The following is a 13,756-nucleotide window of genomic DNA, read 5'->3' as shown; positions in this document are numbered from 1 at the left end:
AGATCAGATGTGTTTTAGTTGTTAACTTTGGTTCATCTGTCCTTACTTTAACCCAGTAAACCCACCTAACGTTTTCATGTTGTGGCAATAAGAACCAGCTGCACTGAGGCGACCAATGAGAATAAGATAAGCTGCTGATTGACATCCGCTCTGACCAATAGGATCACAGGGCACACGATGTTTATACCAGCCCCCACCACCGTACAAGGCGACTGTTTTGGTGAGTTAAGGAAAGTTCATTGAAATAATTTTAGGAGTTTTAAAGCGTTTAATATGAGAAGTAATTACACCAATTGTATGAATTTCACCCGATCTCGGCAGACGAGTTATAATTTGAAACTGACAACGTTTGTTTTAGGTCTTAAATTGACTTTTTTCTGCCCTCTCCGTAAACCTTCATTGTTGACGTTAGTTGTTTTTTTAACTGCATTTGCGCAATACAATGGCTCGTCCAAATTCTTTAATTCAATGATATTTTCACGCCTAAAGTCTCTTTAATGTGGTTAATGTGTCGTTAACATACAGACTTTAAAGCTTTTTCTCCTTTTCGTCGACGTTACTTCTGTGTTTCTTTTGTTTCGTGACCGCAGATAACGCTGCTTCCTTTGAAGTGTATCGTCGTGTATTAACGTGGACAGCAGTTCCATTTAATAGCAACCCATAATATCACACAAGTATGTCCATTATGTGGTTACTGTCGTGCTTTTCACTTATTTTAAACGACTTCAGATGTATTATCGCTGCCCTTCTCGTTATTGAATGAATGGGCTTGTATGCGCATGCGTAAAATAATCTCAAAGTTTATCAACAAGAGAAGTCACATGACGAGAACATTGTGAAATAGATAAGAATGAAACGAGCTTTTATAACGTGTACATGTTTAGACTGAACTATTTCAACGTGTATATTCAATGTATATCTATTCCATATATAAACTGCGCTGTGAGGATGTGTCGGAGCTTTGTGTATTTGGTAACAGCCCTCTGTGTCCTTATGTCACCCCGGACATGTACAGCCTTTACATTACAGCTCGCTGGAGGATCACATTTCTGTGTCAGTCTGTGACTCATGGCTGACTCATGGCTGATTCATAGCCAGTGATGCTTAGTATACATCGTCACATTTGTTCCTACAGCATATGACAGGTCTATTTCCTTTGTTTTGACATTTAAATTAAGCTATTGTGCAAATAAAGTGAGTGTTGTTGGCTATGCACTGTGTCTGCACGTTTCAGACCATCATGGTGTGGGAGGTGGTGAATGAGCCCACACATCAGAGCGGTGGACACACAGGTAACACACAGAACCGTTAGGCATCTGTACTGTAGAATAGTGATAGAAAAATCCAACCAGAGGTACTCAGACTTTAAGCCCCCAATATCTATATATAATATAGATATTCCAATTAAGCTTTAGAAATCAGTCATCATATTTTATCACGCCATCCCCCCTAACAAAATATAAATCTTCAAACAAAATCCTCAATTTAAATGGAATTAAATGTGTCCCTTTTAAAAAAAAAAATCTTAATATGACAACTGCCTCTAAAACTGTTTTTGTGCGCCATACATTTTGTTTTTGATGACTTAACAGCAACACATATTGATTAAAGCAGACTACTTACATACAAATATGTTGTGTATTATTGAAAGGATTACACCTATGTGTTTTCAAAGATACCATACATATATAAGTTACTTACATGGCCACATTAATCTACGGATAAATTGTGAAATGCCGACAATAAATCCATTCTCCTATCCTGTTGTGTGTCTGGTGTTCCCCTCAGCAGTGGTGATGGATACAGGTGGAGAACAGTTACCTGAGCTGCTCTGCTGTGAGGAACGCCTCCCCTGTTCCCCCGGCTTCCCCACCAGCGACAGCTACATGGAGTACGGTACGTAAGAGAGAAGCGTGCACCTGGTTTCTCACAGCAGATGGAGGAAAAGCTTCAGTTTCAGGGCATGGTCACAGATTTGCTAAATTAACATCGCTTCACGGAGCAACTTTTCATTTTTGCTTTGTGTGGAGTTCAACTTTTGGTGAATTTCAGTCGAATGTTGTCTTGCCTCTGTGTAATAGTGCTTGAAGGCGTTATTTCTGGAGCAAATGTTTGTTTTCTCCACCTAGACGACCTGCCGGACCTGCAGGAGGTTCAGGAGGAGGCGGAGCCAGCAGTCTACCAGGTGGACGTGGGTGTGTCCCACCAGCAGCGACATGCACACACACACCCTCCTGACACACACTGGCTGACACAGCTGGCCCACATCGCCACCGGGCCTCAGAGCCCCCTGCTGCAGGAGCCGGCCACCAGCAGGTACGTGGGCTGGACTAAGACCCCAACGTTAAATGAAAATAAAAGGTGTAGTCTATTTGTCTCCCCATCCACGTGACAGATCGGAGCAAACAACTCATAAGTCAGGAACAGGTTCCCTTCCTAAATATTCTAAATTCCTTTAACTGTCGTCATTCCAGTTGTGTAAATATATTTAACATGTTCATTCAAATGCTAGATCTTCTTTCAACAATTATTTTATCGCTTTACATTTTGTATTATTATTTACATTTTTTATCCTATTTTGTCTATATTTTTACCTTATGTGAATCTTGTTTTGAACTTAACCCTGTTGCTGCTATAAACGCCGGAAATTCCCCAAGTGGATTAATAAAGTTCCATCTTATCTTATCTTCGTTATCTTCAAGGATTTTAGTTTAAAAGTCCATTTTAATAATTGAAAAATATATATTAAAATGTGACATTTAAGATGTGTATGTGTAGGCCCAATGCCCCAATCCATTGTTATTTGGGGAAGTGTATGGCTAGGGCATACATCTTTTTCAAAGTGTGTATTATGTATGCAGTTGTAGAATGTAAACGGTTCCTCAGATTGTTGTGTGGACAGTCTTACACGCTGCACTCCCTCAGCCTGCTTTCCTGTCCTGAGCCTGTGTCATTTGCAGCTCCAGCCTCTCCAGCACCAGCAGTAATCTACATTCCTACGCTCGGCCTCCCCCCTCTCTCCCCAGCAGCACCCCGTCGCCCCCCAGAGGTCGTGGCAGGGAGCGCCTCCGCACCAGGGTACAGCTCTCTTTACCTCTTTCTGAACACAATGTCTGAGAAACACATCTAAAAAAGATCCTTTATCGTGTTTATGTTACTTAAATAGACGGCTCACCTCAGACAGTAGAACGCTGTGTGCTGCAGTGTGTGAACAGATGTGCTTCATGTCCCCACAGAGGGAACCAGCTGTGTCCTCCAGATCCTCTCCGTCTGACGAGGAAGACGTTGGCTGGAGCTTCTCCTGCCCCCCCACCACCTGGCACTGCTTCCTCAAAGGTACACACATGTCTTTCACTGCTAGGAACACATGAAAGTGAGATTTCAGGTCAAAAGCTGTTGTTTATAACTCTTCTCTGTCATCAGGGACTCGTCTGCGTTTCCACAGTGGCTCAAACGTGGACTGGCAGGACGTGGAGGACCTGGACTGTGCTGAGGAAGACTCTGGTGACGAGGAAGGATCCAGGTCTCTGAAGGTACATGATGTTACATAGACATTATTATGTATGACGCTTTAGTTCACTGGAAATGATCCATTCAAATAAAGGGATTGTACATAATTTCAGGGTTATGGCCCCGAGGGTCTGCAGCTGGTGGAGCATTCAGAGACTGTGTTGTCCGGTCAGGCTGTGCTACAGCTGACCTTTGACCCCGGGGCGCTCGGACAAGCTGTCATGAGCGCCCGCTGCCAACTTGACCACCCCTTCTACGTCAGAAACAAAGGTAGGCATGATGAGAAAACACTTGAAAAGCACATCATACAGAGGATGAACTATCTTCCAAAACAACATTGCATTCACTTCCTGTTAGGGTGGTCGTCATTTCACCCGAGCCTGACCGTGGTGCACTATGGGATACCGTGCTATGAAATGGAGGTGGGTGATGTGTGCCTTCCTCCAGGACACAAAGAAGCCAAACACACCGACGACTCGCTGGTTTTTGACACATTTAAGAGGTACAAATCCCCCCTGTTCCCAACCTGAAGCTGCTGATGAATGTGTGTGTGTGTGTGTGAAATGTTTCCTTCTGTGTCGTCCTCAGTTACGACTTCACTCCTCTGGACTCCTCTGCCGTCTACGTGCTGAGCAGCATGGCCAGGCGGCGGCGTGCCTCCCAGTCCAGCGGCTCTCCAGACAGAGACACATTACGAGGTACAGCACTTTAATGCAGTGAACAAAAACACTCTAGGAAAGGTAACAAAAGTAAACCTGTCATTGTGGTCACACCTGCAGACGCCCACAGTCCCGGTCCCTCCCCCTCTCCATGTCTCAAGCCAACCAAAATCCAGCAAGCCAGCGCAGCAGGAAGTAATAATGCCCCGCCCACTAAGTGCAAGCGGCCAATGAACGCCTTCATGCTGTTCGCCAAGAGGTTCAGGGTGGAGTACACACAGATGTACCCCGGCAAGGACAACAGGTAGGTGTGTGTGTGTGTGTGTGTGTGTGTGTGTGTGTGTGTGTGTGTGTGTGTGTGTGTGTGTGTGTGTGTGTGTGTGTGTGTGTGTGTGTGTGTGTGTGTGTGTGTGTGTGTGTGTGTGTGTGTGTGTGTGTGTGTGTGTGTGTGTGTGTGTGTGTGTGTGTGTGTGTGTGTGTGTGGTGTGTGTGTGTGTGTGTGTGTGTGTGTGTGTGTGTGTGTGTGTGTGTGTGTGTGTGTGTGTGTGTGTGTGTGTGTGTGTGTGTGTGTGTGTGTGTGTGTGTGTGTGTGTGTGTGTGTGTGTGCCAGCCAGCCAGTTCTTGTTGTGATGTAATACATGTGTGTGGGTGATTCAGGGCGATCAGCGTCCTCCTTGGGGAGCAGTGGAAGAAACTGCGAAGTGAGGAGAAACGGACGTTCACCGTGCAGGCCAAAGCCCTCGCTGACGAGCAGAAGAGACTCAACCCAGACTGCTGGAAACGCAAACGAACCAACTCTGTACGTATACACACACACACACACACACACACACACACTGCTTAATTCTCCTCTCTAATGTATCCTCTGTGTCCACCAGGGTTGTCAGTGAAATGAAGGCTGCAGAGAAGAAGAGAGAAAACCTGTAGCAGCGCACACACACACACACACACACACACACACATACACACACACAGCTTCAATATCATATCATATTAAGTGTTTCTAAATTCTCAAACTTTAAAAAAACATTTTCAGTTTCATTGGTTTTAACTATTTTAAATCGTCGTCTGTTTATTAGAACAAGTTATACAACATTAAATAAAATATGATATTTTAATGCTAGAGCATGCAGTCGATTTTTCTATCCCAAAATTACGAAGCAGGTTAACCGGTGTTTATTTATGACTGGTGTTCATCTCCAGGGTTTCACGATGTGTAAATGTGACAATTCCTTTAAAAAGAAAAAGAGAGATTCTGGTCGTTTTCAGTCTCTCATCATGTGCTTGAAATAGGGGGAAGGGTGTGGTGCTGAAGCTTTTGGGGTAAAGTAGAACATGTAGCCATTTCCACTTAAATATGTTATATATATATAATGAAAAATAAAAAGTGTTTTATTGCCTGTATTACTTGCATTTGCACGCCGTGTATTGCACAAGACTGCATATTATTATTGACTGTGTAATTTATCAGGAAATATTTAGTTATTAAACAAATGTACGCCACAAATTAACCTCACCTTTAAGAAAAAATCCGGTCTTTTTTTAGGAAGGCCTTGCTTCGTTCACCACCTTAACTTACCTTTCATTTGTAAAACTTTAAAAAGGAATAAGTAAGTGTTACGTTTTCCTTAAAAGTCGCTCGAGAAAGACAAAACGTGATTTAAACTAAGCCTACAGCATAAAGTGTTAAGTCATTATGTGCCTCTTTTGTACTTGAACCTGTCATATCCACACATTGTGTGAAGGGGAAGTGCTTGACCATTTTAAGGAAATATATTAAAAGAGAATAAATATTCCCAGTGTTGTCCTTATATTGTTACCGCATAACGAGGTTCATTCTTAACGCACTATATACACTTTATCGTATGTGACTGCTACAGTATATTGTGTCATACAAATGTAAAGATAATTACATGATAATATATATTTTTGGTTTTGACTTCATTTGTTGTATTGATTATTGAACTCGATCAGGGGGGGTCATACAATGTTTCATAATATAAATAAATAAAAGCATGATGAATCCGTCTTCCTGTTGGTGCTGTGTCTTTGTGTGTGTGTGGTACGGTGGCCGACAGGTGCCAACGCGCTACAACAGCCCGAAACATTTTAATTATGAGAAACAGGCTGCACTTTCACAAGCGATACAAATGTAAAAATGCAAACGTGCCAAAACACATGCAAGTATAGAAACATGCACAGCTTTTACGAAGCGCTGCAAACGAAAATGTGTTGGTACATTTGTGTTTTTATAATTGCATCGTTTTTGAAAAGTGCGAAGGGGAAAAAAATGGACACAATCAAAAAAGTAAAGGGAGAAGTTTAGGTCTGAACAAGAACATTTTATTTGTTTCCCACCCGGAAAAATAAACAAGTTTAAAATCATAAACAAGGTTGGAAACATAAATCGTGTTGCTATTTTTATTTATTTACATACTGCACCAGTGTATGGCTGGAAATAAAAGGGATGGACATTAAGCTGCTACTGTAATCATAAAGAGATAACATCCATTAAAACTATAAACATGACCAACATTTCCAGGCTAAAGTTATCAAATAGATCCACACAGTTACAGTTATATTGTATATGTGTAAAGGACTAGAAAATCACTTTTTTTATAGTAAAATAGAAAATATATAGAGGTACAGTATACATACAGTAATGTTGGCCTTTTGATGTGTTCAGGGATATTTACACAAAGTGGGTGCAGTCGCCGTCTGTGCCATTTCGCTTCCCCAGATGAGCAAAATAAATGGCGGAAGCAAAGCAGAGGCAGACAGAAGCTGCAGCACGTTATTCAGACATCGATCGATCGGGTCTGAGGCAGTGGAAACAAACTGCAAAATGGAAACAGTCGTAGCGAGTGGCACAGGGATGCAGGACGTGGGGAAGTCTGTCTTTCTTTCCACTGTCACTGAACGCAACAATGGAGCCGTGTTTCCATAAAATGTCAAGAAAAGCTGACATTTCACACACAAAATAATAGGCATCCAAGAAGAATCTTCCATCGTCTGGTGTGGAGTTCATTTGCCTCCACAGAGCGTAGTTTGGACAGAAGTAAGTGGCTGTACTCCTCCGGGTAACAAAAGCAATATTTAAATGTCTCTCTCCTGGTGACAATATAAATATATATGTCAGCAGAAACAGCTGATCAGTCATGTGACTTAAATGTTTGCCACAACTTATCCTGCAGAGGAGTTTACATTTAGCATCAATTCCTTTTAAACTAAGGCCATTTCCCCCCGAAATGAACAGTAATTCTCTAATGCGATACGTCCAAATGTGAATGGAAACACGGCTTTTGTCTCGGCTGAGTGATGCTGCACTGATTTTATTCTCGCTGATTATAATGATTGATTCTTGTGCTGCCCTTTATTAAAACCTATGGATTCAATTCCTTAACGAAAAACTGTTACTTCTTATCCCCGCATGTCTAAGCCATCAGGCTAATGGGGACAACTTGCATCTTTTACAAAATATCCGATGCCTTTTAATCTCCTCTCAGACCTTTACATACACAGCAACATGCGCAAAATACTTTAATAAAGTAGAAAAAAATCACAGGTCATTATTTTGGCATATTAGTCACACAGTTGTATCAAAACAGGCTTGATTTGAGTACGATAGGATGAATTAGAAAAGGCACGGGGTATCAGAGTCCATTGAGCCAGTGTAACAGCGGTAAACACCTTTACGTAAAATAATAAACGTCACTAGTGAGGCCTGGAGAGGTCAAATATTACTCTAAATAAGGAGAAGTGCTAGTTTGAGCCCCAGAATCTGCTGGTTAATGTTGTGCACTGCATACAATGTACAAGAAATCAAGCGCTTAGGAAAATGTACGTTCCCTTTTTTTTTTAAATTAAAGTAATCTTGTTTCATTTGTTTTGCCTTGAGTATAGGAAAACAAACAAACACAAACCAAATCTAAACAATGCTGCAGAAGTTGTACATTTAGTGTGTAAGTGTAACTGAATAGCTGACTCTTCATCGTTAAGAAAAATATCTTGAATTAAATATTTAGAAATATATTATATAACTAATGGATTTATTTATGCTTATAAGACACTTTATTAATGCTTTATAGATCAGTTATATGCTTCTAAATATTGCTAATTCATCAATAAATGTTTGTTATGTTTTTGCTTTCTAATAAGACGGGAGCAATTCAGTTATAATTGTACAGGTCGCAACCTGGCAACACAAACTAACTGATCTATAGAGCATTAGTAAAGGATCTGTTAACCGTGAATAACTCCAGTAGTTATTTAACAAAAAAGATGTCCTTTATAATCACCGTTTTACTAGAAAAGGGGCACTTTTTCTGGTTTTAAAAGAGGCGCCACATCAGGAATGAGATGTGTGTGTGTGTGTGTGTGTGTGTGTCTACATGAGGGACTCCAGGCTCTCAGCGATGTTGTTCTGACCCAGCGGCACGGAGCCGTTGGTCTCTGGACTCTGCAGCGCTCTCTGGTCCTCCTGGCTGCTCACCAGGCTCAGCACGGCGCGGTACAGATACTGGTACTGCTCCTGGGGAGGAAACACTGCAACAGTCAGGGCTTTACCATAAAAAACATTACCAGCTTCTTCTCTCTACAGTCTGAGGATTGTAGATCTCTCATTGGTTGTTATTCATTTGTGTCCTTGTTTGTCAAAGCTAAGTTTGGTAGGAAGGAGGACTAAGGCTATTTTCACACGGTTCATGTAGTCCAGAAAGATATAGGACAATAATCCATTGTTTCATTTTTCTTCTGGTCCGGTTCCTGTTCACACTGACGTTTAAACTGAAGTGACAGAAGTGTCCGCAGCACTTTAATGCTTTTGATCTATTTTATAAATATTATATAAGTGCAACAAAGAGATCATCAAGAAACACCTGATTATAAGTTGTATTGAATAATGAGGTAAAGACAGTAATGATTCAGGCTAATGTGGGATTGCTGTTACACACTTTTTAAAGACTGACTATGCTGACTATAAATAGGTTATATGCCACAAATTGAGTCCAGACCAAACAGGTTAGGTGTGAAAGCACATTAGTGTGTGTGTTGTGTGTGTGTGTGTGTGTGTGTGTGTGTGTGTGTGTGTGTGTGTGTGTGTGTGTGTGTGTGTGTGTGTGTGTGTGTGTTTTGGTGTGTGTCCAAACTTACTATATCATTAAACACCCCAGGCCTCATGAGGTTGGTCATCCGTGCCACCTGGTAAACATCCACTGCTCCGTCTTCCTCCAGCTGACTGCACAGAGAGGTGAGGGCACAGAACAGCCCTGATGTCGCTCCGCCCAACCTACGCACACACACACACACACACACACACACACACACACACACACACACACACACACACACACACACACACACACACACACACACACACACACACACACACACACACACACACACACACACACACACACACATATATTTACCCTCACAGAGCAAATGAACAGGAAGTGAAAGGAACAGGTGCTGCTCTCTGTGTGGTACTCACGGGTCGTGTACGAGTGTGGGGCTGTCCGACAGTCTGCTGTGCTCTCTGACTGTACGGATCACATCAAAGCTGTTGCTGATTGGACTGTCAGGGTTTGGCCAGCAGGGGGCGCTGTACTGACGCACCTCCAACACATGGTGGTCCTGACAGAGATAGAAACACAGTCTTGGAAATATTTTTTCTGAATAGTCACACTTTTGGTTTAACCCATCCTAGTGTTAGTTAACAGAATATGGTTAGAGGTACAGTATGTGTGTGTTACCTGTTGGGATTCCAGCGTAAAGTCCTGCACCAGAAGTCTCTCGTCATTGGACAGGCACACATGCTCCTCCCCCGAAAATGACACAATTAACCCCTCAAAGCTCATTGGCTGGTCTTTACTGGGCCAGTAAACACAAGAACCGCCCTCTTCACTCTGATGTGAACAGGAAACAGGAAGCAAATATTGATATCATGGACTTTTAATGGACAACACAGGAGGGGGAGGCTCGAAAGACACAACACATATTAGAAATATGTCTATATATTTCTTAAGTGACGATTATGGAACAGCTGGCAATCTTGACGTCCTTGACCCATTTTATAGCATCAAAATGACTCATTTAGACCAAAGTTATCGGAAAATGAACACTAACACGTAAGAACAGTGTGATAAGAACAACCTAAAATACTTAAAATATGGGAAAACTGTATTTGATGTGTTTTTATTCTTAGACTTATTCTTTCGTCTTATTTCCTGTATATGAGCTATACTGCAGACAGCCACTAGGGGACAATGGAGATGTTTTGGCGCTTCTTTCAGAGAGCTGCCATGTCCATCTTTATACAACACAGTCTGTGGTAATGAGTGTTATACCTGGCAGTGTGTGTCTGGCAGACCGACAACAGTGTGTGTGTCGTGTTCCCAGATCAGTCTCCAGAAGTCTGCCACCGTGCTGTCCAGAGGAGTCTGGCTCACTATGAACTCCTTACTGTGGTGATGTCCCTGTGGAAAGAGCAGCAGCAGCATGAAACTACCAGCACATGTTGATGTCCCAAAAATCTAACAACACACTTCCTGTTGTCTCACCACGACGTAGGAGGCGTTGATGTAGCCGGTGGAGTTTGACTCTGAAGCGCTCAGACACACTCTCGATCGCTCCACTGCACAAAAACAGAAGACAGCTGATCACTACATTATCTGTTTTATTTGTTCCATGTCCTATATATATGTTGCACTGTCGGAGAAGCCTGTGACCTACGTTTTTCATTGCCATATCTACACTGTAGCTAATGTGCAAATGACAATAAAGCCTTGAAACTTGAAAATGAACTTGTGTGTGAACAGGCTGTGGGCTCACCAGGCATCAGGGCCCGTGCTCTGTTCCTCTCAGCGTTGCCGTCCCTCAGGGCGGTGCTGTAGTCTGCATGCTTCGCCTGGCGCTGGCTGATCAACTGAAACAGGACAGAAACATGACAGTAAGTGTCGGTTTAAACGCATGCCTAAAATGTACAGAAGTGTTATGGTTAGGGTTTACCTTGAACTGTTTTTCCATGCGCGTCCTGCCCGATGCCCCGGGGGTCAGGAGATCAGACACGTAAGTGTGAAGGAGGTCAGAGGTCACCAAGGTGCCACGGCTCATGACGGCCTCCACCAGAGCGTCATGGATGAAAACGTACTGCTCCTACCAGAGGAAACACTTTGTTCTCCTTGTGTGTGCTTATGGTTGTGTGTGTGTGTGTGTGTGTGTGTGTGTGTGTGTGTGTGTGTGTGTGTGTGTGTGTGTGTGTGTGTGTGTGTGTGTGTGTGTGTGTGTGTGTGTGTGTGTGTGTGTGATAGGTCACTTACCTCCGTCTGAACCAGGAAGTTCCTCTGCGTCCGAACGTGTTTCAGGAAACCGAGAACGTTCACAGTGCCCTGCTCCTGGATCTGCTGCAGCATGCTGTCAATCACTATGTAGGTTCCTGTCCGCCCTACACCCGCACTGGGATCACATATCAAAAACATACAATGAGTACACACTATGTATGTATATGAAATAGTAGTAATCTCTCTGTAAATCCCCAGTTTATACCTGCAGTGTACGAGGACGGGTCCCATCTCCTGCGTCCGCGCCCTGGAGGACGCTCTGATGAAGGACAGCAGAGGCAGAGTGTATTCTGGGACGCCCATGTCTGGCCACTGGGTGTAGTGGTAATGTAGGACTGTGTGTTCAACTCTCTTCTGAGGAGCCTGGAGGAGGGAGACAGCGTTATTATGCATTTGTGTGTTTATGTATGTGTGTCTGTGTGTGAAGACGTACGTTATTTGTGGTGTCTCTCACAGAGAACGTCCGCAGAGTGTAGTAAGCCAGGACGTTGATGCTCTTCAGGGTCACCTGGTACGCCCCGTATTCCTCCTGGTTCTCCTCCGGCCAGTACTGCTCACATTTTGTCTGCAGACGGAGGACAACGATTAAAACAGGAGCCATTGACCAACAGATGTTTGTGTGGGTTGTATTTGTCTATTCTACAGTACTGCAATACTAAGTGTTTGTCAACAGCTTTAAAATCAAAACTGTCCCACTTGTTAAATATCTGCTCAAAGATTGTTGGTCAACCCTTTCAGAGACTTTATGACTCAGCATACCATAATAACCTAGTGAGGATGTCCAACAACATCATCTCTGACCCAAACCATGTTCTGAACAGCAAATAGGAACTGCTACCATCTTATCAGAGATACAGGGTCCAATAAAGTCAGACTGATGCATTCCTTTGTGCACCAGTCAATCCTAACAGTAAATACAGAGCTAACTCCCAGATCAAATGCACGCTAAAGGGTCTTCGAGCATGCTTTGTGGCTTCCTTCCTTGTTTTTCTTTCAAGCCACTAGACGCCTTAAACAGACATTTTTAACTCGTTTTCTTTCCTTTATATTTCTTACAGTTGAAGATTTGCTTAGCCTCCGATGGTTTGGATGATGTTATGCGATGCGTTTACACATGCAACAAAGAGAAGAGGCCTTTACAATATTCAAAACAAAAATAAAATAACAAACAACTTAGGTATTCTTTCTTATATATATAACTTAATAACCTAAAGGATAATTGGACGGTTAAAAACTGTTCCTCCACGGTGTCTTTCTAGCAGGTTGCCCATCACTGTCACTTTCGAGCAGGCGCCATGGGAATTGTAGTTTTTTATATTGTGTTGACTACAGACAATTAGGTGGCCTTTCTTATAAAAAACGAAATACTGGCTCTGTTTTTCATGTATTGTGTCGTGATATCTGTCTATGTTGATGTTACATATCTAGCTGCTGTGATGCAAGTCAAATTTCAGACTTGATCTGACCGTTAAAGTATTATCGTATCGGGACAGCAGCAGAGTGACGCCCTACCCGTCCTTTCTCCTTGAGGTTGGTGATCATGACGATAACGCCGACGTTCTGCTGCCAGATCATCCTCCAGAAGTCTTCCCTGCTCGCTCTGAGGGGCCCCTGGGCTGCGATGTAGGCCCTCGTCCGCTCGTAACCCTGCAGAGGAGAGCACGGGTGTAAAAGACCCACCTGACCTACGACCTGCAGCCAGTCTGCCTGTTGACATACTCACATCCACAAAGTTAGCATTGATGTAGTCTCCACAGCTGGCGTCTCTGTCTAAACTGCTGGAGAGCTTGACTCTACTATGGTCATCTGGGAGAGGAAAGGGTTATTCAGCTTTATCCATGCTTTGATTCTTTTACAATCATTCATAAACATATCTAAACATGTTGGTTCAACTGAGCTAACAGCATTCAACAGGAAGTGTACGTTTTCCTAATTGTAATCCAATACAGACATCTTTTGCTGTACTCATGTAGAATACTTTACCTACAATGGATCACATTAAACTCAAACAATAAATCCTAAATCCTGTAGAGATGAATGTTCTGCTGCTTCTTGCTTTACGGCGCCGAGCTTTATGCGTTTGTGTAGTGTTGTCTGTGTTTTCTTTTTCAATTTGAAGCTTTGACTTTTAATGTACGTGCCTGTTGCTTAGATTCTATCTCTTCTACTAAGTTAATATATAGCCTACTGTAGTGTGTGTCAGAGTCCTGCACGGGTCTGATTTCCAAGACCCGCTCCCGCCCCGCA

The 13,756-nt window shown here is 42.8% G+C and overlaps 2 protein-coding genes across 4 annotated transcripts in view; one reads left to right on the top strand and one right to left on the bottom strand.

The window, feature by feature from the left end:
- Window positions 1-163: 163 nt before the first annotated feature.
- On the top strand, window positions 164-6,198 carry LOC117552431 (HMG box-containing protein 1-like). The gene is made up of 13 exons (XM_034225841.1): window positions 164-220; window positions 1,235-1,292; window positions 1,789-1,896; window positions 2,130-2,316; window positions 2,961-3,078; window positions 3,237-3,336; window positions 3,424-3,533; window positions 3,624-3,780; window positions 3,868-4,012; window positions 4,099-4,208; window positions 4,290-4,473; window positions 4,827-4,968; window positions 5,048-6,198. The coding sequence occupies exons 2-13, from the start codon at window positions 1,241-1,243 to the stop codon at window positions 5,057-5,059; spliced, it is 1,425 nt and encodes a 474-aa protein (XP_034081732.1). The 5' UTR covers window positions 164-220; window positions 1,235-1,240; the 3' UTR covers window positions 5,060-6,198.
- Window positions 6,199-6,490: 292 nt separating this feature from the next.
- Window positions 6,491-13,756, bottom strand: part of ptprz1b (protein tyrosine phosphatase receptor type Z1b) — a 50,230-nt gene continuing 42,964 nt past the window's right edge. For 2 of the 3 annotated variants that reach the window (XM_034226033.1, XM_034226035.1), the window contains 13 exons: window positions 13,233-13,315; window positions 13,022-13,156; window positions 11,943-12,074; window positions 11,715-11,872; window positions 11,489-11,624; window positions 11,178-11,324; window positions 11,001-11,094; window positions 10,730-10,803; window positions 10,517-10,645; window positions 9,923-10,075; window positions 9,661-9,803; window positions 9,321-9,456; window positions 6,491-8,700 (listed from right to left, as the gene is read on the bottom strand). In XM_034226033.1, the coding sequence (XP_034081924.1) occupies window positions 8,557-8,700; window positions 9,321-9,456; window positions 9,661-9,803; window positions 9,923-10,075; window positions 10,517-10,645; window positions 10,730-10,803; window positions 11,001-11,094; window positions 11,178-11,324; window positions 11,489-11,624; window positions 11,715-11,872; window positions 11,943-12,074; window positions 13,022-13,156; window positions 13,233-13,315 (1,664 nt within the window). In that variant the 3' untranslated portion in view covers window positions 6,491-8,556. The remainder of the gene's footprint in view (window positions 8,701-9,320; window positions 9,457-9,660; window positions 9,804-9,922; window positions 10,076-10,516; window positions 10,646-10,729; window positions 10,804-11,000; window positions 11,095-11,177; window positions 11,325-11,488; window positions 11,625-11,714; window positions 11,873-11,942; window positions 12,075-13,021; window positions 13,157-13,232; window positions 13,316-13,756) is intronic. The other variant, XM_034226034.1, reaches the window with a different exon arrangement.

This window comes from Gymnodraco acuticeps, unplaced genomic scaffold, assembly GCF_902827175.1.
Source record: "Gymnodraco acuticeps unplaced genomic scaffold, fGymAcu1.1, whole genome shotgun sequence".
Lineage (NCBI taxonomy): Eukaryota > Metazoa > Chordata > Actinopteri > Perciformes > Bathydraconidae > Gymnodraco > Gymnodraco acuticeps.
Note: the sequence above shows the minus strand (reverse complement) of the source record. Positions and strands in the feature narration are given on the sequence as shown.